At 42.1% G+C, this 24,600-nt stretch overlaps 1 protein-coding gene across 2 annotated transcripts in view; it reads left to right on the top strand.

Moving 5' to 3' along the window:
- NFE2L3 (NFE2 like bZIP transcription factor 3) overlaps positions 1 to 24,545 on the top strand; it is a 32,442-nt gene extending 7,897 nt beyond the window's left edge. For both annotated transcript variants that reach the window (XM_069588138.1, XM_069588139.1), the window contains 3 exons: positions 13,204 to 13,371; positions 20,256 to 20,339; positions 21,145 to 24,545. In XM_069588138.1, coding sequence (XP_069444239.1) covers positions 13,204 to 13,371; positions 20,256 to 20,339; positions 21,145 to 22,392 — 1,500 coding nt within the window. In that variant the 3' untranslated portion in view covers positions 22,393 to 24,545. The remainder of the gene's footprint in view (positions 1 to 13,203; positions 13,372 to 20,255; positions 20,340 to 21,144) is intronic.
- The last annotated feature ends 55 nt before the right edge of the window (positions 24,546 to 24,600 follow it).

Below are 24,600 nucleotides of genomic sequence, written 5' to 3'. Positions count from 1 at the left end.
AACTAATAATGAATGCAGAACTAACTTGCAAATAAGTGCAGTTCAAAATTAACTCATGCTTAAGTTCTAGAATAGGTGAAGCTAGGGTACAAATATGAGAACTTTCTGGGAGTGTCTGAGAACTTTAAATGTTCTTTCACAGTTGAGGTCCAAGTTAAATGGGTTCTTGCGTTTGTCAGAATTGTGCAGTTAAGGTTTATACAGTTCTGGCCAGGTATACCCTACCTAAAAACTATGAGAGAATGATTGAGTAGTGTGGAGGGGAGGGGTGGTGGGGTTAGTGATATAAGAACAACAGGTAAGGGACTTCCCTGGTGGCCCAGTGGTTAAGACTGCACTTCCAACGCAGGGGGCTTGGGTTCGATCCCGTCTCTTCCTGGTCTCAATCCCTGGTTGGGGATTAAGATCCCATACCTCAGGGTGCAGTCAAAAAACAAAACCAAAAAAGAATAGCAGAAATTGTTGATAATTTTTGAAACTGGATGATGGGTTCATGGAGGGCTTGCTGTATTGTTTTCTGTTTATTTTGTGTGTTTGAAATTTTCCATTGTGAAGAAAATACAGAAACATCATGCATGTTGAAGGCCAATTTGCCTGTCCTGCCTGCTGGAGTAATGTAGCATCACATGAATCTCTCCTGCTCTCCCCTCTGCTCTGCCCTCTCCTGGTCCCTCTGCTCCCACCCCCGCAACTGCCCTGTGCTCTCTCCTCTCCCAGGCCCTCAGCTTGCACCTGGGGATTACATGTGGGAGAAGCAGCTCCTTTTAAAATCAAAGCCTGCAGGTTGGAGTTCATGCCCTTGTGTCCCAGGTGTTGAGTCTCCTGTTTGGAAACACTGGCTGTTTTCATACCTGGCTTCTCCTGGTGGGCAGTCACACTGAATGGCTTAGTTTCAGCCGCGTGGAGGATGCTTGCCATTTTTTTTAGCTGCTTCCTCTAGGAGCCTTCAGAAGTGAGTTTAGTCTATAGCACATGTTAGGGTGAGCAGTTTCCAGCACATAACAGCAAATGGAGAGAATGGAGATTGGATAATGGAGTCCTGTACCCCATCCTTGTCACCAGCATAACAATCGCCAGTGCAGGGCCAGTCTTGGCTCATCTGTCACTCCCCTTGTCCCTCCCCCCATTAGTTTGAAACAAATTCCAGACATCATTTCTTGTGATTCTTGTGCCAGCTCTTTGCAGGGACTTAGTCAAGAGGAGAAAAAAGCCTGGATTTGTTCCTTTCCTGTTCTTCCCACTACCTTCATCAACTCAGAAAATCTTCTAAAAATACTTTAGGGTATATATCCCTAAAGGACCCTTCTAAACATCGACACAATGCCAAGACCACACCTAAAAAAATCAGCAAAAATTTGTTATCACTGAAGGTCCAGGTCGTATTCAACCCCGGTTATCTCATGATAAATTTTTTCACAGTTGGTTTGTTGGACTCACAATCCAAGTAAGATCAGTATGATGCATTGTAGCCAGCTGTTCTGCTTGATATTCAGAGAGGGACTTGCTTTATTTGTATGGAGCGAACTCTTCCCATGTCTGCAGTTCTTATCTGTGTGAAGCAAGTGGGAGCCATCGTGGGTGGTGGTGCAGTTGGCTTTCCTGTAGGAAGAAGGCACCCTTCTTCCTACAGAAGAGTAAATGAAGAGTCTTCAGTGAATGACTTCTCACAGCAGCAGACAGGGGTGTTGGGACACCCAGCGACTACAGTGAAAGGTGGAGCCCTGGGTAGGGGGAGAAATGTCCAGGCCTCTCCTGTTCCTCATCACCCCCTCCAGCCTTCTACTGTACCCTCTCACCAGTGAATCCTGTTGGGAGCCCCAGAGTGTTCGGGGCTCAGCTTCTGGGGGACACATGGGGACCTGGGGGGCGGCAAACAAGAACCAGGACAGTGTCCATGAGCAGGCTGTCAAGTAAAAACACCTGCAGCCACACCCTGTTAAGTCACTTACCAGGTCTGTGACTTAACAGCAAGTTGCTTAACCTCCCTATGCCTCAGTTTTCCCCTTTGTAAAAGGAGAAAAGAGCAGTACCTGGGATGCCAGGCAACTTCAGTGAGATCATGATTGTGATGCCTGGCCCAGAGTGAGTGCTCAATCAGTGTGAGCTATAATTATTATAAACAGCTGCAGCAAACCACCCAGGCCAGACAGGGCACAGTCTCTCTCTATCTGGCTCCTCGTTTCTCTCTAGACCTGATGACTCCAGCTTGCCTCCAGCCTAGAGCCAGGGCCTCAGAATTCTTTGGCCTTCATCCCTCTCCCTCTGATGTCATCCTTCTCATAGGCCCCACACTGTTCTTTGTCTTTGAAGGTTCTTCCAACCCTAAGGGTCACAGCAGGTCTTAGTCTCTCCTCCCCCAGATCACTAAATGAAAGGCCCAGCCAGTGAAGCCAGCCGGAACTATTCACAAAGAGTGTTTTCAGGGTCAAACTCTCCGTCGTCCTCTTCCGGTCCCAGCACAGGATAGTAAGTACCAAGTCAGAAATCATGCTGCCAGATACCAGAACTTCTAAGACTCAGCAAAGAGAAGAAGCCAGCTTTGCTTCTTTCTCCCCTCTCCACTATCCCTCATTGTCTCTGAAAACCTTCCTTTGAGGCTTAGGTCTGCTCCCTAACTCATCTGTGGTGGCAAAGATGAGTTAACAGCTGGAGGACAGGTGTCAGAAGGGTACAGCCCTTGTTACCAACAGGGAAGGATGTGGGAGAGGGGTAGTTAGGAATTGGGATTGATATGTTCACACTGCTATAGTTGAAATAGATAACCCAACAAGGACCTACTGTATATAGCACAAGGATGTTTAGTTGCTCAATATTCTGTAATAACCTAAATGGGAAAAGAATCTGAGAATGAATAGATACATGTATAGGAAAAGTGAAAGTGTTACTTGCTCAGTCATGTCTGACACTCTGCAACCCTCCAGACTCTCTAGCCCTCCAGACTTTCTGTCCATTGGATTCTTGAGGCAAGAATACTGGAGTGGGTCATCATGCCTTTCTCCAGGGAATCTTCCCGACCCAAGGAGATACATGTGTCTTGCTGCCACCTGAAACTGAGACAAACATTGTTAATCAACTAAACTCGAGTATAAAATAAAATAATTATTTACAGCCCAGTAGGTAAGAAGAGACCCAAATAATTGTAATTTTACATAGAATAGAAGCCATGTCATAGGAGAAACCCTACAGGCCATGGGATTTTTGAGACAGAAGAAACCAGTTTTAACTAAGGGGCCCAAACTGAGAAGGTTTGAATCCATGCAGAGGATGGGGTGGCTAGGCTGCCAGCAGTCGGGGCTGTGGTGGGAGGGCCTGCCTTTTCAGCAGCTGCCAGTTCAGTGCAAGTCCCTGGGGGTTGTTGAGCACCCCAGCTCACAAGTTTACAATGGCTTCCTGTGGTGAGCATGGAAACTTTCTTCTCCTTTTTTTAAAAATTGAGTCCCAGCCTGAGAGTAAAAATCACCTACCTACACACAAATAAAAAGTAACTTAATGATGGGTTTTGCTTACCCATTCTTTAAGAGCATGGACCATAAATCTCCAGTATATACAACAGTGCTTGTAAAACACTTGTACTGTCGCTCCTTGTCGTTGAGTTGAGGAAAACAGGAAAAGAAGAAAGCAAAGAGATAATAATTACTGGCTACTAGGGGCTGGGGTCGCTTTCTCTTGGGGTTCTGATTGAGTTGTCATTGGTTAGTCATTAATTACAACTCTTCAGAATCAAAAAGCAGTAGAAAGTACTGATTAATGTTTGCATAGTATTTTAAAATGTATAAAGTGCTTTTCCTCAACCACTTCCTTAAGATATGAATTCAGACTATTACCCTTCATGTCACAGACAAGGAGACTGAGAGTCAGAGTGGCCCAAGGTCACAGCTGGTAGGATTAGGAGTGGCCTCTTTTACTCAGCTGTTTTGGACATGAGCTGTCCTAGCCAGGAAGCTTTTGTGGTACCTGTGGACTGTGCAGAGTATACAAGTGCAGTAGCCCTTTTTCACTTTCTAAATAGAAATAATATTGGATCTTCCTCTCCTCCTTGTCTTACATTCCTGGTGTCTCCACCACCACCCCCCACCCGCCCCCTGCCCCAAGATAGAATTGCTTAACTGTCACAAACCGGTCCCCAGGAAGAGGACTCTCTCTGAGCCCAAGCTGAATGGGCAGGATGTTTCTAAGGGAGTACATTTCAAACTTACAGCTGTGGAAGGGAATACAAGAAAGCAAATTTGGACAGAAGCAGGAGTCAAGCTCTGGAGCAGGTTGGCAGTGCCAGGAGCACTGGGGCTTAAGTGGCCCTTCACAGTTGTCCCACGATGGGTGAGGTGGCCAGGCCTTTGTGCTCTCTCTGCTCAGTCCTGGGATGTAGGTGCCCCAGGAAGGGTGTGACCTTAGGTGAGGGGGCCCTATGTAGGTGAGGCATTCTGTGAAGGCCCAGCTGGAGGCTCTTCGCTCCCAGGTCAAGGAGAATTCTTTCAAGCTTTCCAGTGAGGAGTTCTAATGTTCCATAAAGCTTCCCAATTCTTTTCTCTTCAAAACCAGCATGACAATGATACCAAAAAAGAAAGGAAGAATCCAGGAATTACTCTTATGCATATTCCTGCAAAACATTAAATGCTAGCAAGTCATACAGAAATATAGATGCATAAAGCATTTTTTAAAATGGATGTATTAGTTATCCATTGCTGCAGAGGAGATTGTTCCAAAACTTAATGACTTAATACCACATTTATTATCCCATTTATTATGTGAGTCAGAAATTCTGGAGTGGCTTATCTGAGTGGTTCTCCTTCCTGGTTTCAAGAGGTTGTAGTGAAGATGGTGATTGGAGTGCATTTATCCGAAGGCTGAACTGGGGCTGAGAGATCCAGTTCCAAGGTGGACCGCTGACAGCTGTGGTCAGGAGGCCGCAACTCTATGCCAAGTAGAGTTGGAAGGGCCAAGGCCTCCGTAAAAAGCTTGAATGTCCTTGCAACGTGAGTGCTCACTTTCACCAGGACAAGTCATCCGAGGGAGAGCAAAGAGGAAGCCACGGGGCTGAACCATTACGCCCACCTAATAATATTCCTTTTGTTAAAAACCACTCATTTATTAAGTCTGGCCCCAACTCAGGAGGGGGGTTAATCGTGAAGAAGAAGAAAAGAGTGTTATATATAATTTGTGGATATTTTTGAAACACCTTAGTGTTCAATATCCATTTCTATTTTTAAAAATGCCCTTCAAAAATAAGGATAGAGCTTCATACTACCAAATCCTCAGATACAGTTTTGTATCCACTTTCTACTCCTTATCCTGAAATGAAGGTTTTATTTCTCTTTCTTTCAAACTCAGTCCTGCCATTTGTCCTCTGGAGTCTTTATCTACAGGTTTCTGAATGTTATCCTTTCTCCTCAGTCATTGCCTTACAAACATATTCCAGCATCTCGTCTTTAAAATATTGCTCTGACCCACTTCCCCACTCACTTCATAGCCAAAATTCTTGAAATAATGGTCTGTATACTGTTCCCAATTTGTTATCTCCCATTTACTCTTCAACACAGTATCATTGGGCTTCTACCCTAAATTTTCAAAGGCCACCCACTGCTTTCTTATTGCCAAATCCATGTGTGCAGCCTCCAAGCAGCATTCAACACAATCAACCACTCCATTCTTATTGAAACAGTTTTGGATTCTGAGACACTGCTATTCTGTCTTCCCTTGCGACTCATTTCTTGTCTTGAGGCTTTTCTCACCAGCTTTTCTGCTTGACCTCTGAATGTTTCATTTCTGCAGAACCCTGTCCTGAACTCCTCCTTGCTTTGTGCTCACTTGTTGGAATCTTATTAGTTCCTGTGTGTGTGTTTATGTTGATGTGTTCCCAGTTTTTACTTCCAGTTCAAACCTTTGCTCTAACTTCCAGATTGTCATTTCATTCATGCAGATATTTCTGCTTGACTTTTTACGTCTCAAATTTGACATTTCCAAAATGGAAGACCTCCCAGTTTCCCTTTTTAATGGCTGTTGTAAATATCCACCATCTTTATTCAAGCTGGTAATCTAGTAGTCATTCTAAATTTTCTTCCCTTTCCTTGCTGTCCCATTTCCAGTCCATCAACAAGCCCTGTCTCATTTTACACAGTGTATCATGGATTCTTCTGCTTCTCTGTCACCACCACCTTTTTCCAGACTCTTATTTCTGTGTGTGTGTCCTAAAGTCACTTCAGTCATGTCCGACTCTGTGCAACCCCATGGACTATAGCCCGCCAGGCTCCTCTGACCATGGGATTCTCCAGGCAAGAATACCGGAGTGGGTTGCCATGCCTTCCTCCAGGGAATCTTCCCGACCCAGGGATCGAACCTGGGTCTCTTATGTCTCCTGCATTGGCCAGCAGATTCTTTACCACTAGGCCATCTGGGAAGACTGTTACTTACTGTCAATTAATTATTGTAGTAACCTCCTAACTGGTCTCCCCATGTCTACTCTTGGATTTACTCTGTGGTTGCAGAGGAAGAAGAAATAACCTGTAGCTCAGATTCCTACTCTGTGACTTTTCCTGCCTTGGCCCTTTGGCTCCACATGCTTCCGTCCTTAGGAGAACTCAGGCTTTCTCTCCTGTCTCAAGTCTCTCCCCTACTCCTGGCTAGGACTCTTCCCTTACTGTCTTCATAGTCGCCACTTGTTTCATACATACGTTGATCGGAGACTGAATGGGAGAAGGTGAGTGAAAATGCTACTACTGTTCAGTAGTAGACCCCAGTAGAAAAGACCCCAGAAAAATGGACAGGGACCACAAAGACTTCACAGAAAAGGAAATACAAATGCTTGTCAACTTGTGAAAGATGTTCAACTTCACTCATAATAAGAGGAATAGAAATTAAAACTACAGCGAGATGCCAGTTTTCATCTATCACATTGGCACGTTTACTGGTAGGAGTGGAAGTTAATTACCAGAAACATTTTCAGAGGGCCATTGGGTAGAATCCATCAAATTAAAAAATGCATGTATGTGTTGACCTAGCATACATTCTAGGAATTTATTTTACTTAACACATGTGCAAAGAAGTATGCATAAGGACATTTAATTCTTTTTTAAGAAAGGATTGGAGACAAATACCCATCATTAAGAAACTAATCAAATCCATTGTGGTGACAGGAATGTATTGGTTGCTCTTTTCTGTACACAGCTCTTTCTGTTTTTAGATCTAAGCTAAAATATCACTCCCTGGAGAGGTCTTCCCTTACCACTTGTATTTTGGGCTTCCTCTCCCTTCAAATCTAAGCTCTGAAGAGGCAGTCTAGACTTTTTCACTGTTGTATCCCCAGCATCCAGTATACTATTTGGCATTTAATATGTATTGATTGAATGAGTGAATGAATAAGGAAAGCTGCATGATATCCTTATTGATGAAACATTATGAGTAAAAAATAAGAATGGCAGGTGTGACAATGTGATGTAATATGTATTTAGTCCTCATCTGCCCCCACCCCCGACCCCTATGTGGCAGAGCTCCCAAAGACCTTGGAATTTCCTAAGCATGAGAGTGATGGGAGCATCTTTTGTTACAATATTTGGTCTCTCAGTCCTCAGTTCTTGAAATAGTTCCAGAGCCGTGAAGGTGAAAGGAAGCTTTTCCTATTTATAACATGCCCCTTCTAACCACACCTGACTTACAGGGGTTTTTTTTTTGTTTTTTTTTTAATATTTATTTGGCTGTGCCAGGTCTTAATTGCAGCATGTGGGATCTAGTTCCCTGACCGTAGATTGAACCTGAGCCCCTTGCATTGGGATTGTGGAGTATTAGCCACTGAACCACCAGGGAAGTCCCTTCATTCTGTTGATGAGGTAGCTTTGGGAAATCCCCCTAAAGATGGGGGCTGTTGCCAGGGGAACCAATCACATGATGAGAGGATTAGAACTTTAAATCCCCCACCCTCCCACCCAGACCTCTGGGGAAGGGAGGGCAGCTGTAGATTGAGTTTAGTCACTAACAGCCAATGATCAATCAACCATGCTTGTGTAGTGATTCCTCCATAAAAAGCCAGAAGGAGGACTTTGGAGATATTCCAGGTTGGTGACCACATGGAGGTGCTGGGAGAGTGGTGCAGGGCATGACAACTTGTGACCTTTCCACAGTCCTTGCTTTTAGGCATCTGTTTCTGAGTTGTGTCCTTTTGTAATAAAATGGTAATCTAGTGAGTAAAATGTTTTCCTGAGATCTGTGAGCCACTCTAGCAAACGAATCACACCAGAGGAGGAGGAGGGTTATGGGGACATTTAATTTATAGGCACTTGGTGGGAAGCACAGGTTAACCACCTAGACTTGGAACTGACCTCTGGAGGGAGAGAGAGCAGTTTTGAGACTGAGCCTTTAACCTGTGGGATCTGATGCTGCCTCTAGGTAGGTAGTGTCAGAACTGAATTAAGTTATAGAACACACAGGTGGTGTCACAGAACTGCTAGGCGTATGAACAGCCCACACATCTGGTGTCAAGTGAAATAGTAGACCACGGAGAGTGGAGGGACGACACTGTTTTCCTTTACATACGATATCATCATCATTATTGAGCAGTATTCTGAAAGCATGAGCAAAGCAATGAGACGAGAAAATGAAAGCAATTTAAATCGTGAGAAGGAAGAGGTGAAAAATAGTAAAGCAATTGACATGACTGTATATACTTTGAGGGGAAAAATACAGATTAACAGGAATTATAATGGAAGAATAGTTTTTCTGAGACTACCTTCTGTGGTTGCCTTGGACAAAATGAGTTTGCCATGTAGGAATTTTAGGGGATAACTTTAGTTAGATATAATTTCAAACTTTAAAAAAAGTATATATCCTTTACTCAGATTTGCCTGTTGTTTACATTTGGCCCCATTTGAGTTACCTGTTTATAATTACATCTATATACACATACAGTTCTTTCATTCTGAAACATCTAAGAAAGAATTGCAGCCATTATGTATAGGACTTCCTAGTATGGTCTATAGCCAGTAAACCAGAATCAGGAAAATTTAACATGAATCTAAGACTATAATCTATTGTCCATACTCAGATTTCATCTATTGCCCTAGTAATATCCTGTGTAACTACTTTTTCTCCTGAGTCTGCATCTAACCCAGGAGTACATGTTGCATTTACTGTCAAATCTCTTAAATCACCTTTAAGATGGAAAAGTTCTTTCAGTTCTTGACCTTTAGATTTTGGAAGAATATCAACCAGTTATTTTGTAAAGTGGCTCCCAATTTTGAATTGTCTGATGTTTCCTCATTACATTGAGATTATGAACACCACAGAAATGGTATTGTATCCTTCACATTGTGTCAGGAGGCATCTTGGTTTATCGCCATATTGTGACGACAGATTTGACCGCTGGTTTATTTTTCTTTTGAGCTTATTTTGTGTTGGGGTGCAGCCAGTTAACCATGTTTTGATAGCTTCAGATGAACAGCAAAGGGACTCAGCCATACACATACATTCTTCCCCCAACCCCCGCAGTGACCCCATTCAGGCTGCCCCATAACATTTGACCACTTGGTTTAGATGGTGTTTGCCAGGTTTCTCCTGAAGGGTTATTATTTTTCTCATTGTAATTAAAAAGTAATCTGAGGTGATACTTTGAGGCTAAATATTTTTATTTTTCATCAAGTTTTTATTCCCTAGTTTCAGCATTCATTCATGATTTTCTAACTCCATCATTCTCCTATATTTATTAGTTGCATTCTACTCTAAGGGAGATATTTCCCTTTTTCCTCATTTACTTGTTTATACTGAAATGAACTTGTTGGTCCTTTTATTTAACACATTTATTGAATTATGATCCATTATTATATGACATAATAGGATTTTTAACCTATTTTCTGCTTCTTGCCATGTGATTTGTGGTCATACAGAATTTCACTATCTTCCATTATTCTCCCGAGTTTTAAGGCAGGGCATCTTACAGACTTTTGTTACCGAGCTCTCATACACTGAAAGTTTCCTTATGGGCTTGATCTCGTTAGGTATTAGCCACTGGTTTCCTCTGTTGTTGTTTATTTATGTATTGTTATAGATAACATTCTCATGTTTGCAAGTTTATGTGTCTCTCTACATGTGTTGTATTAATTCTGATATTAAGGAAATGGCAACCCACTCCAGTGTTCTTGCCTGGAGAATCCCAGGGACGGGGGAGCCTGGTAGGCTGCCATCTCTGGGGTCGCACAGAGTTGGACACGACTGAATCGACTTAGCAGTAGCAGCAGCATAGATAACATTCTCATGTTTGCAAGTTTATGTGTCTCTCTACATGTGTTATATTAATTCTGATATTACAGACTAAGGAGACCTTGCTTCATGGTTCTAAAATAGATCCTGTGACTTAGAGGTTAGACGCTCCTATGCCCACCAGCAACAAATTTATTTGTAAACAAAGTTAACTGCCTCAGGAATCTAGAATTTTGAATTAGATACTCTTAAGGCTTAACAAAAGAAACCTTGGCAAAAGATTGAGGTTAAAAGAGTGATGACCAGTCTTATCTTTTCCCTTTTTCCCTGAATTTAGATGGGAATCAGTGTTTCAGTTGCAGAAAAGAGCAAGACTATGGAATCTCACTCATCAGAAATTGCATACAAACTCAGGATGTTGTATCTAGGAGTTCATCTGTTCAACAGCTATCATTAAGGGTCTGCTGTGTGCCAGGCTGTGGTGTAGGCAGAGGGCATACAGCAGGAATCAAGCAGAGTCCCTGCCCTCAGGAAACTTGCATTCTAGTGGGACAGATTAGACAATAAACAAATACAATAACATGTTCGATTCAGTCGCTCAGTCTTGTCCAGCTCTTTGCAAGCCCATGGACTGTAGCACGCCAGGCCTCCCAGCCCATCGCCAACTCCCAGAGTTTACTCAAACTCATGTCTATTGAGTCGGTGATGCCATCCAACCATCTCATCCTCTGTTGTCCCCTTCTCCTCCCACCTTCAGTCTTTCCCAGTATCAGGGTCTTTTCAAATGAGTCAGTTCTTAGCATCAGGTGGCCAAAGTATTGGAGTTTCAGCTTCAGCATCAGTCCCTCCAATGAACATTTAAGACTGATCTCCTTTAGGATGGACTGGTTGGATCTCCTTGCAGTCCAAGGGACTCTCAAGAGTTCTCCAACACCACAGTTCAAAAGCATCAATTCTTTGGCCCTCAGCCTTCCTCATAGTCCAAATCTCACATCCATACATGACTACTGGAAAAACCATAGCTTTGACTAGACAGACGCTTTGTTGGCAAAGTAATGTCTCTGCTTTTTAATATGCTGACTAGGTTGGTCATAACTTTTCTTCCAAGGAGCAAGAGTCTTTTAATTTCATGGCTATCGTCACCATCTGCAGTGATTTTGGAGCCCCCAAAAGTAAAGTCTGTCACTGTTTCCACTGTTTCCCCATCTATTTGCCATGAAGTGATGGGACCAGATGCCATGATCTTAGTTTTCTGAATGTTGAGTTTTAAACCAGCTTTTTCCACTCTCCTCTTTCACTTTCTTCAAGAGGCTCTTTAGTTCTTTTTCACTTTCTGCCATAAGGGTGGTGTCATGTGTGTATCTGAGGTTACTGATATTTCTCCCGGCAATCTTGATTCCAGCTTGTGCTTCCTCCAGCCCAGCGTTTCTCATGATGTACTCTGCGTATAAGTTAAATAAGCAGGGTGACAATATACAGCCTTGATGTACTCCTTTCCCCGAAACCAGTCTGCTGTTCCATGTCCCATTCTAACTGTTGCTTCCTGACCTGCATACAGATTTCTCAAGAGGCAGGTCAGGTGGTCTGGTATTCCCATCTCTTGAAGAATTTTCCAAAGTTTGTTGTGATCCACACAGTCAAAGGCTTTGGCACAGTCAATAAAGCAGAAGTAGATTTTTTTCTGAAACACTCTTTTTCGATGATCCAACAGATGTAGGTGTTAGTTACTGTGTGTTCGAAGGCTGATGGGAATTATCCAGTAGACAAGGAAGTATTGTTGACACAGAAAAGAGGATAGGGTAGCAGAAGCAATGTCTTGAAGCACACGAGCTACTTGTGATAGAGGATTTGAACAAGAGATCATTGAGGTAGGAAGACCAACATCTACAGTGTCAAGAATTTGGTACAGTGAACAGAGAAGCAAGTAAAACCAAGTGGGCCATCAGCACATTAGCCTTTTTCTTCTGCTCTTGCTTTGATTTCTCTCCTTGTTTCAGCATCTGTGTATTTACATTTCTTTATTTTCTTTTTAAAGATGAACATTCCTATGGTTTAGAGTAGGGGGCAGTAATGCTGTCCTTGAGTTAGTCCAGTATGTTTTGTTGCTGGAAGAGAGAAATTAAAAACAGATCCTTGGAAAGAATTTAAGAGGCCTTGATGTTATTGGGCCATTGGGCTTCCCTGTGGCTCAGATGGTAAAGCGTCTGCTTGCAATGCAGGAGACCCAGGTTCAATCCCTGGGTCGGGAAGATCCCCTGGAGAAGGAAATGGCAACCCACTCCAGTACTCTTGCCTGAAAAACTCCATGGACTGTCGCCTGAGGAGCCTGGTAGGCGACAGTCCCTCAGGTGACAGTTCATGGAGTCGCATAGGGTTGGACACGACTGAGCTTAGTGGGGAAACAGTATACAGAGAATTTTTAATGTAATTGGAAGTATCAGAATATATATTATATGCTAAATGGCAACTGTTTGAATGTTCAGAAGAATTCTCTAGCCTTTTAATTATTTGTCTCCTTTTAATTATCTGTCTCCTAAGTTAAAGGTGAAGGACTCATCTGTATAAATAAACATAGTTGAAAATATCAATGGAGATGTTAGTTTAAGCTTTTATCATTAAATTTTTTTCAAAATAAAAATTTATTTACCTTTTTCCTGATTGTAAAAGAAATACATGTTTGTGGTAAAACATTCAAACAGTATAGAAATGTATAAAATGAAGTCAACTCTCTTTACCCTCCTTGAAGTCAGGGGGTTTATAAATGCAAATAATTTACATTATCCAGATCAGAACAGCCTGTCTCACAGTGAGTTTTTGAAAAGGACAGGACACAAAACTGACCTTTGTTTCAGAATTAAAATGTTTCTTTGATACCAAACTAATGAAATGTCAGTCTTAGCTTTCGACTTGTGGGTTTTCCTGATCACTGAGCAGTAAGTACAAAACAGTTTTAAAGATTTTACTTATTTGATAAAGTGTGGATTTGTACTTAGCACATTTTGGGGTTGGTCCTTTTTATAGGAGAATGAGGTATTAAGAGGTGTGAGTCACAGTCCCCAGCATGAAGAAAATGAGCAAAGATCATCAACCCAGAAGGAAAAATCACTACAGCAGAAGAATGAAGATGAAAATAAAGTAGCAGATAAGCCTGCCTGGGAGGCAGAAAAAACCACTGAGTCTAGAAGTGAGGTAAGCATGTCAGAATATTCCAACCATACTATTTTGGCTTTAAGGTAGATTTTAGGACTTTTGACAATTTGTGTTGAGAATGGATTTTATATGTGTGCCTTACTAGAAGTAAATTTGATATATGAAAATACATATTTTTTAAAATTGTGGATGTGGTTATTTGGTTTAGAAAGGAATCAGCCATAGACCATTATATCTGGTTAAACTCTCACACACCCGTCTAGAAACCTGCTAGCAGGTTTAGTTGTGTTTGCAAGGGATGTAGAGATGGCTGGCATCCTGAACCTTGGAATCTTCGATCAAAACCAGCCACTTTCAGTAGTAGACAGGTTGGCTAGGTCTGGGAAAGTAAGGACAGGGCCCTACAGGGACATCACCCTGAATCCGGTTGGAACTTGGGCTCACATCCTCGCTCAGTCTCCTGGTGCACCATGCTCACTGGGCATCCATGAGCCCACTTTGCATCTTTGGCCTAGGTGGAGTTGGATAGCCTCATTGACTCCTTGCAACTAATAACCACACTCATGAATAGCGGAGAGAGTGGAGAAAGGTGAACTCCAGGAGCCAGGCTGAACTCCTTCCTTCTTTAACATGGGACCTAATCTGGGTTCTACTCAGCAGTGACAGGTCTGGAATTCCAGAGAGCTTTAACCACTTGGTACTTCCCCTGGCAGGTGGCACCCTTGCAGGTCTTGCCCTGATGGGGCTCCCCGCCCTGCACTGCTCCTGGTGGAATTTGGGGCTGTGCCTTGAACACCCATGGAGAGTAAAGAGTATTATGCCTTGGCCCTTCTCAGGCAGCCCATCATCACTGCAGCCTTGACTTTCTAACATCACCCTGAATATAACATGATTGGCAGAATGAAGCCTGAAAACAGTTCTGCTCCCTCTGTTCACTCACCACTCCCCCACTCCTCCAGCCTGTTCTAACCTGTTTTAGGGAACTAGTTCTTCCCTGCATGCTGGGTGAAATTTAGGACAGGCCATATGCTAGATAATCAGACCAAAAACCTCTCTGCTCATCCCAGTGCAGCCAGTTGGTAGACAGAACCAGTGTAAATTCTCAACAAGTCTGTAGTTTTCCCACTCTTATCCCTGCTGCAACCTCAAAGCCTGGCGGGGAGGAAAAGGGTGTGTGTGGCCTGCTTCTTGGGTTTCCCCAGTTCTTCCTCCCTTGTTTGTTCAGCCATCTTCTCTGAAGCTGAGGGTGTGATGGGTGGTAAGAGCTCAGAAAAGGTGTTCCTTGACTGTTGCCAGTCTGAAACTGGTTTCCCTGGACCGCAGAATATACTTAAAACCACTTCTCTGTTGGTTAGGCACTCTGATTTTGCAGGTTCTTTGGAGACCCCTACTGGCAAGGACACATGCACCTCCACCTCAAGTGGCCTCTCAAGCACCTGCTGGTCCTGGAAAGCTGCACCTCACCTCCTTTGTCAGTCATTTCTCTAGCTGCAGCCCATGCTTGGCCTCTTGCCCTTATTTTTCAGGCAAGCTCTGGATGCTCATCTGTTGTATTCCCTCAACACACCATGTTTCTAAGTGGTCTCTTTGAGTCCTTTTTAGCTAGTCTTTAGATGATGTGGAGTTCACCCCCAAGGAACCCCTTCCCATTTTCACTTTACCTCAGGCTATTCAACCCTTTTATGAGCTACAGTTAAATGAGGTCCCACTGCAGCCTGGCATTTGGCTGTAACATGCAGAGGTGTGCCTAGCTGCCTGCTTTTACACACGGGTATTCTCCCCAGGCCGTGTGCTCCTTTGTAATCCGTGTACTCGCTATGTGGCTTCACCACCTCCTTATGCGCACGCGTGCGCACACACAAATGCCAGAGGATTGTCACATCAGTGCCAGTGAGTACTGAAATAACCATGTCTTTTTTGAAGGAGACATTTCAGACCACTTTACTGAGTGCCTCACGGACCATCTTTTCTGAGGCAAAAGATGTCCTCAGACTGGTCTTACTGCCACTTCATTCATGCTGTTGATTCATTTTTTTCCTGGGTATGTCTTTGCAATTATACCCCTTCACAAGGCTTCCCGGAAAAGTAGGACCTTATTTTCTCCTTTTTTGAACTGCCTATAGTAACTCACTCACTGCTAGGTAACAGGCACTCACTATTTAGAGAGCTTCCTTGGAGAATTTAAAATATTTCACTGCAGACAGACATCAGTTTGGACAAAACTGTCTAGAAACACAATCACTTAACAGTGTGGAATTTGTGCCTTGGTTCTTAATTACCAGACTCAGCTACATTTTTCTAGGTCCATGTTTCTGTTTTGTGTTTAAATTACACTTCTTGTAGGAGCTTCTAACAAAGCAGAAAGGAGTTATCTGTGGCCACACTGAATCACTGGCATTTGAGAATGTTTAGGATGACTGACATAATTTACTCATAACAGTGACTTCCTTCCAGCTGCACTGCAAGCCTAGACTGCTATTAATGAAAACTAAATACACGAATATATACAGGTTAACTCTCACTAAAGACAAGTTGAATTTATGTATTGTTGCATATTTTTAAAGGTAGAAAATGTGTATTTTTTTTTTAACATTCCTAGTAATCTCTGTTCAAAATACAGTGATTTCTTGGCCAAAAACAGAACTGGTTAGGAAGGACTTTTATGTGAAGATGTAGGACTGCAGTCATTTAGGCCCTCAAGTAAAAGGTACAGGCCCATGGGATTCTGAAGAGAAGTGAGGGGATTTTCTTTGTAATGGAAGTAAGGGCAGGCTTAAGGACAATACCAAGAAATAGGGAGACCCCTGTAGACTAGCAACTACCTGAACCCAAAACCACCCTCACAGCAGAAAGGAACCTGGGGAAAAATACAGCTCAGTGAGAGTGGACATAAGAGGTGGTAATGTGGTAATAGTGAGATAATAGGTGTTTAAGGGACCCTGTCACGCCTTCCTTCTATCTTCCCATCTCCTGCGGAATCAACCAGAATGCTGGTTTTAAGGGGTTAGCTCCTCAGGCCTCCATCGACAGGCACTGAAGAGGAAGAAACAGGTAAAAAGTTCTAATGAGACATATTTCTTTGAATAGCCTGAAGGATCAGTCCATAATTCACTTTAAAGAGAATGATCTTTATACCCATATTTCCACGTTCTAAATATTAAGGCTTTCTTTTCTGCAAACAGTGTTATTTACCCATAATTAAGGGTTGTTTTCTCAGGAATGAATATAGATTTGTGCTGATGTTACCCGTTCTCACACACTTGTGACCATCAGGTAAAATTTAGTCAATGGTTGGCCAGGACGAATGAATCAAGTTTCTGAAATTTCTTAATATCTTTCTTAGTATCATTTAAAATCTTCACCAATTGGTGAAGAACTTTGCTACCCACTAAGGATGTATAATTTCCAGAACAAGAAACACTATCCACCAGCTTATCTTAAATGTCTTACAACATCCAGAGAGACACAGAAAGCCTTGAAAACATGGCAAACCCAAGTATTTGTACCACATACACAAAATCATATTAAAAGATGCTTGCTCCTTGGAAGAAAAGCTACAACAAACCTACACCACGTATTAAAGCAGAGACATTACTTTGCCAGCAAAGGTCTGTCTAGTCAAAGCTATGGTTTTTCCAGTAGCCACGTATGGATGTGCGAGTTGGACCATAAAGAAGGCTGAGTGCTGAAAAATTGATGCTTTTGAACTGTGGTGTTGGAGAAGACTCTTTATGAGTCCCTTGGACTGCAAGGAGATCCAACCAGTCCATCCTAAAGAAGATCAGTCCTGAATATTCATTGGAAGGACTGATGCTGAAGCTGCAATAGTTTGGCCACCTGATGGGAAGAACTGATTCATTTGAAAAGACCCTGATGCTGGGAAAGACTGAAGGCGGGAGGAGAAGGGGACAACAGAGGATGAGATGGTTGGATGGCATCACCGACTCGATGGAGATGAATTTGAGCAAGCTCTGGGAGTTGGTGATGGACAGGGAGGCCTGGTGTGCTGCAGACCATGGAGTCACAGAGTTGGATGTGACTGAACTGAACTGAGCAAGAAATGCCTGGAGTAACAAACAAATTTGGCCTTGGAGTACAGAATGAAGCAGGGCAAAGGCTAATAGTGTTTTGCCAAGAGAATGCACTGGTCATAGCAAACACCCTCTTCCAACAACACAAGAGAAGACTCTACACATGGACATCACCAGATGGTCAACACCGAAATCAAACAGATTATATTCTTTGCAGTCAAAGATGGAGAAGCTGTATATAGTTAGCAAAAACAAGACTGGAGCTGACTGTGGCTCAGATCATGAACTCCTTATTGCCAACTTCAGACTTAAACTGAAGTAAGGGAAACCACTAGACCATTCAGGTATGACCTAAATCAAATCCGATTATACAGTGGAAATGACAAATAGATTCAAGGGATTAGATCTGGTAAGAGTGCCTGAAGAACTATGGATGGAGGTTCATGACATTGTGTAGGAGGCAGTGATCAAGACCATCCCCAAGAAAAGCAAAAAGGCAAAATGGTTATCTGAGGAGGCCTTACAAATAGCTGACAAAAAGAGACACGAAAGGCAAAGGATAAAAGAAATGATATACCCATTTGAACGCAGAGTTCCAAAGAATAGCAAGGAGATAAGAAAGCCTTCTGATCAATGCAAAGAAATAGAGGGAAACAATAGAATGGGAGAGACTAGAGATCTCTTCAAGAAAATCAGAGATACCAAGGGAACATTTCATGCAAAGATGGGCATGAAATGGTATGGACCTAACAGAAGCAGAAGATATTAAGGTGGCAATAATACACAGAAGAACCATACAAAAAAGACAGTCATGACCTAGATAACCACAATGGTGTTATCACTCATCTAAGGCCAGACATCCTGGAGTATAAAGTCAAGCAGACCTTAGGAAGCATCGCTATGAACAAAGTTAGTGGAGGTGATGTAATTCCAGCTGAGCTATTTCAAATCCTAAAAGATGATGCTGTGAAAGTGCTACCCTCAATATACCAGCAAATTTGGAAAACTCAGCAGGGGCCACAGGACTGGAAAAGGTCAATTTTCATGCCAATCCCAAAGAAAGGCAAAGCCAAAGAATGCGCAAACTACCGCACAATTGCACTCATCTCACACGCTAGTAAAATAATGCTTAAAATTCTCCAAGCCAGGCTTCAGTAATACGTGAACTGTGAACTTCCAGATGTTCAAGCTGGTTTTAGAAAAGGCAGAGGAACCAGAGATCAAATTGGCAACATTCCTTAGATCAAAAAAGCAAGAGAATTCCAGAAAAACATCTACTTCTGCTTTATTGATTGGATCAAAGCCTTTAACTGTGTGGATCACAACAAACTGTGAAAAATTCTGAAAGAGATGGGAATACCAGACCACCTGACCTGCCTCTTGAGAAATCGGTATGCAGGCCAGGAAGCAAGTTAGAACAGGACATGGATCAGCAGACTGGTTCCAAATACAGAAAGGAGTGCATCAAAGCTATATATTGTCCCCCTGCTTATTCAACTTCTATGCAGAGTACATCATGAGAAACGCTGGGCTGGATGAAGCACAAACTGAAATCAAGATTGCCGGGAGAACTATCAGTAACCTCAGATACGCAGATGACACCACTCTTATGGCAGAAAGTGAAAAAGAACTAAGGAGCCTCTTGAAGAAAGTGAAAGAGGAGAGTGGAAAAAGCTGGTTTAAAACTCAACATTCAGAAAACTAAGATCATGGCATCTGGTCCCATCACTTCATGGCAAATAGATGGGGAAACATGGCTGACTTATTTCTGGGGGCTCCAAAATCACGGCAGATGGTGACTGCAGCCATGAAATTAAAAGACGCTTACTCCTTGGAAGAAAAGTTATGACCAACCTAGACAGCATATTAAAAAGCAGAGACATTACTTTGCCAACAAAGCATCCGTCTAGTCAAAGCTATGGTTTTTCCAGTAGTCATGTATGGATGTGAGTTGGACTATGAGGAAGGCTGAGGGCCAAAGAATTGATGCTTTTGAACTGTGGTGTGGGAGAAGACTCTATGAGTCCCTTGGACTGCAAGGAGATCCAACCAGTCCATCCTAAAGGAGATCAGTCCTGAATATTCATTGGAGGGACTGATGTTGAAGCTGAAGTTCCAATACTTTGTCCACCTGATGCAAAGAACTGACTTACTGGAAAAGACCTTGATACTGGAAAAGATTGAAGGCAGGGTAAGAGGACAACAGAGGAGGAGATGGCTGGATGGCCTCCCTGGCTCAATGGACATGAGTTTGAGTAAACTCTGGGAATTGGCGATGGGCTGGGAGGCCTGGCATGCTGCAGTCCACGGGGTCGCAGAGTCGGACACGACTGAACAACTGAACAGAAGGGAGAGGGGGAAGATTAGTTTACTATAGGTCTGTCATTTTATAACTAAATGCCACAAGACAGTGCTGAGGGTAAATATTAAGCCTGACCTAAGCATGAAGGCAAAATAATTCCAGATTACAAAGACTAGAGAGTTCATGAAGCCACTCTAGAAAACTATGAAATCATTTTTAACAAGAAACTTAATGAAACAATAGTGAATAAAGAGACTGATAAATCTTGGTAACTCTAAATACATGTTTGACTGAAAATTACAATATCCTCTCAATCACTCTGGAAGGTTGGCTGGGGAGGGACAAAATAATGTGGAACTAAGAACACAAGCCAAAAAAATTGATGGAAAATTATTAGAGCAGGAATGGAGGAAGAGTTGAGTTAAATGTTGAAAGCAGGATATTAAAATACAGTACTAAAAAAGGAACTATAAAAATTCCAAAATAAAGATAAATTCAGCTTGGATATGACTTGGTTATCCTTTCTAGATTAAGTCTAAAAGCCCCAGGCAACCACTTTAACCTTTTAATTTAAATGACTTTTTCTACAGAGATATCAAAATGGAACAGATGCATTTTTCTCTCTGGAAGACTTGTTTCAATTGCTTTCATCGCAGCCTGAAAATCTACTGGAGGTAATTAGAAACTTGGCTTTTACCCTTGCAGGAAAATATCTGCACTGACCTCTTTGTGAGTAAATGTTAACATTTTTACCTGGGATATACAGCTTTAATACTTAATGGTTCCTAGTGCATTACAGAAGGCAATGGCACCCCACTCCAGTACTCTTGCCTGGAAAATCCCATGGATGGAGGAGCCTGGTGGGCTGCAGTCCACGGGGTCCCTAAGAGTTGGGCACGACTGAGCGACTTCACTTTCACTTTTTACTTACATGCATTGGAGAAGGAAATGGCAACCAGCTCCAGTGTTCTTGCCTGGAGAATCCCGGAGACAGAGCTCGCCAGGCTCCTCCATACATTGTTCCCCCCTTCCAAATAATCACAAAGGTATAATCAAATTCATAAAACCCATGTTGAATCAATACAACAGTACAGACTTGACAAAGTAAGGCACACCTTAGTCTCTGGTGGCACTGTACTTCCATGACAGTCCACAGGGTGGATTTAGCTTAGCTTATAAACAGCTAGGATAAGGAGTAACAGGAAGATAATATTAGATTTAAGACCAGCTTTTATATTGACAATCTATTTTAAAATCTTCTGTGATGTTCAAAGACCTAATCTTTCCCCCACTGTACCATAGTCTCATTTGCGCTCACATTGTACAGCCAGTTGCCTGCATTTAAGGGAAGTTATTCATAGCCAACAGCATATCCTTATTTGTATAGAGGAGTTAACAAAGAGAACCAGAAGTACTGCTTTGTATATTACAACTGGTGTTGAAATAGTTGAAATTTACGGCACTTTTCCTCTTTTTCAGGGAGTCTCACTGGGAGATATTGCTCCTCTCCCCAGAAGTATCAATGATGGCATGAATTCCCCCACACATTATAATGTAAATTTTAGCCAAGCTATAAGTCATGATGTAAGTCTCCACGAGGCCATGTTACTATGTTCTGACAATACATTTAGAAGGGATCCAGCAGCAAGGACTTCACAGCCACAAGAACAAATTCTACAGTTAAATTCTCCTACTACCAACACTGAACAAACCCTTCCTGGAACTAATTTGACAGGATTTCTTCCATTTGTTGACAATCAGATGAGGAATCTAAGCCAAGACCATCTGTATGACCTTGATATAAACATACTTGATGAGACAAACTTAATGTCTTTGGCCACAGGTTTTGATCCAATGGAAGTTTCTTGGCTGCTTGAAGAAACAGGTTATGATTCTGGGCTTTCCTTAGACTCAAGTAACAATAGCACCTCTGTTATCAAGTCTAATTCTTCTCACTCTATATGTGAAGGTGATACAAGTTCTAGCAGTGACCTGTCCCACCATGACCTACAAGGGGCTGTAGGAGGATACTATCCAGAGCCCAGTAAGCTGCGTTACATGAATGACAGAAGTGATTCTCATTTTCATGGGGACCTTGCATTTCAACATGTATCACATAACCACACTTACCACTTACAGCCAAGTGCACTAGAATCCACTTCAGAATCTTTTTCAATGCCTGGGAAGTCACAGAAAATAAGTAGATACCTGAATGACACAGACAGAAACTTAAGCCGTGATGAACGACGTGCTAAAGCTTTGCATATCCCTTTTTCTGTGGATGAAATTATCCGCATGCCTGTAGATTCTTTCAACAGCATGTTAAGCAGGCACCGTCTAACAGATTTACAAGTGTCGCTCATCCGTGACATTAGACGAAGAGGGAAAAATAAAGTTGCTGCTCAGAACTGCCGAAAGCGTAAACTGGATGTAATTTTGAATCTGGAAGATGATGTATGTAGCTTGCAAGCAAAGAAGGAAACCCTTAAAAGAGAGCAATCCCAGTGTCACAAAGCTATAAACATAATGAAACAGAAACTGCACCACCTCTATCGTGATGTTTTTAGTAGGTTAAGAGATGATCAAGGTAGACCAGTCAGTCCAAACCAGTATGCTCTTCAGTGCACCCACGATGGAAGTGTTGTGATTGTACCCAAGGAATTAATGATCCCAGGCCAGAAAAAGGAAAACCAAAAGGGAAATCGAAAAAATGAGAGAAAAAACTGAAGATGGATTACACCAATATACATAAAAGCAGTTAGAAACTGATACAGGCTCACAAATATGCTTCCAAGTTTAGCTCGTGTTCGCTTTTAAGTACTACAACTTGAATCACTCAGTTAAAACTGTTTTCAAGCTTATGTGGACAAGTTTAGGTATCAGTGTCAGACCTGGGGCAGAAGCCACAACTTCATCAAGTCCTAATAGTATGTACAGTGTGACATGGAAAGAGCCTACTTTAGTAGCCATCTCTTAAGATGGTCTTTTAAAAAGCAGCAAACACTGGATGCAGTTATTTCAAAACATGTTTTTTTACTCAAGGTTTTTTCACTTGGCACTGAAGTTTAGTGACTTTTCAAGAGCCTTTTAGCTTAATTTTTATGAATCTTAACTTATATAGCTTTTTCTGTGGAAATAAACTTTATATTTGATTTTATAGTGTTCACTTTTGCCTTTTATAGATTCTAAGCAAGTTTATAGTTCTCCAATACCCACATTCAAAAATACAGGTTAATATCCAGCAAATAGGACAGCAATAGTATTAAATTACAAATTGATCAGACTCTAGCCAAACTGAAGTCAGTATGCTGAACTGACAATATTAGCCTCCCCCACCTCTCCAAAATTAACACATGACATGAAATGGACCAGGTTCTACTCTAGGATACGCCCTGCCCCGCCCAAATCCAGGAGCTTTCAAAATAATGCACTACATTAATGTCTGAGGACAAAGAGTCTTCCCCCACGTTAACTACCTGCATATGGGGAACTGGAACTCCCTGGCAGTAAAGCCAGCCTGTAGGGATGGCTCTCTTATCTAGAAAATTAACAAGTTCACACCAAAAAAACCCCCTTAAATGTGAAAACATTATGGATCATACAAGAACTCGACTTACACTAAGTGATAAATCAGTAAATAAGCAGACAACAAATAAAAGCAAAATGAAATGCTTTTATAAAACAACTTGGTCATCTTAGAAATGGCAGCACTTGAAAACAATATGAGAAAGCTGTCCAAACTGTCGTGGTTTGAGGAAAGTAACATAAATGCTGTCCAATCTGTCTGATAGGGCTCCCTGAATGGTGCCAGTGGTAAAGAACTCACCTGCCAATGCAAGAGATGCCAACTTTGATCCTTGGAACAAGTGGCTGCCCACTTCAGTCAGGTGTTCACAACTGAACACCTACATACGCATAGGGTCAGATATTAGAATCTTCACTACCTAGTATCACAAATCAGTTATTTTAGGTTACTGAAGTGCAGAGTAAGTTACAGAAAACTTCCATTTTAAACTGAACCTAGAAATCTGTTTCAAAGCAAAATGATTCCTGATCAAAGTTCAGCTCTTTTGACCAGTTCTGAACAATGCCCACTTCACTGTTGACCCACTTTCTTTTTGGAGGGCAACACACCTCTTGTGTTCCGACTTCTTGGAAGCACAAGTTATTTCAAGTTGTGTCCACAAAACCAATTTACTTGTGAAAGTTTTATGCAACTGTATAGGTACCCTGGTTTGCTCAATTGAGTGTCCTTTTCAGGCTCAGCATATCCCCCAATCCCTGAAACGTCAAGATCACAAAGAACTATATAGAACATCAAATGAGGAGGAAAGGGGTATAGTTGAAGAGCTGGAATTCAAAACATTCACCATAAAACTTAAACATTTTGAGATCTGGTGCACTGTCCCCAAAGGTGTATGAATGAAGCCATCATCAGCCAGTTCAATCTCACTTGCCATGGGCTTGTCTGGACAGTCACTTCGTACAAGACACATATTGGAATCTGGTGCAGTACTGAAGCTGTTTACTCTCCAGTTATCAGCAAAGCCTCCTCTCAGCATTTTAGTCGAAGTTCCCTACTTACCAATTCATACCCTAAGACTGACCAGACTTCTAGTTCTGAGATCTTCCTGAGTTCACAGATTGACCCAAACATTTCATTTTGAATTGCTCCCAACATGAAAGTATGCCCTTTCCTTTCCTATAGAACACTGTTGGTCCTGAAATCCCTTTGTGATAAAATTACATCAGTTGAAAATCAGGTGAAACCTGGTTCAACCACTTTTTCTTCATATTAAAAGCTTACACCCCTTTTGGCACCTAACAGGCCATGATGAAATCCTCAGGTGAAATAAAAGTTACTACTGTATGTAGTTCAAGCAAGGCATGTGTTAAATCAGTCATCTCTTTTTGACCTCATGGACTTGCTGGCAT

Source organism: Ovis canadensis, chromosome 4, assembly GCF_042477335.2.
Source record: "Ovis canadensis isolate MfBH-ARS-UI-01 breed Bighorn chromosome 4, ARS-UI_OviCan_v2, whole genome shotgun sequence".
NCBI lineage: Eukaryota > Metazoa > Chordata > Mammalia > Artiodactyla > Bovidae > Ovis > Ovis canadensis.
This window is presented reverse-complemented; position numbering and strand designations above follow the sequence as displayed.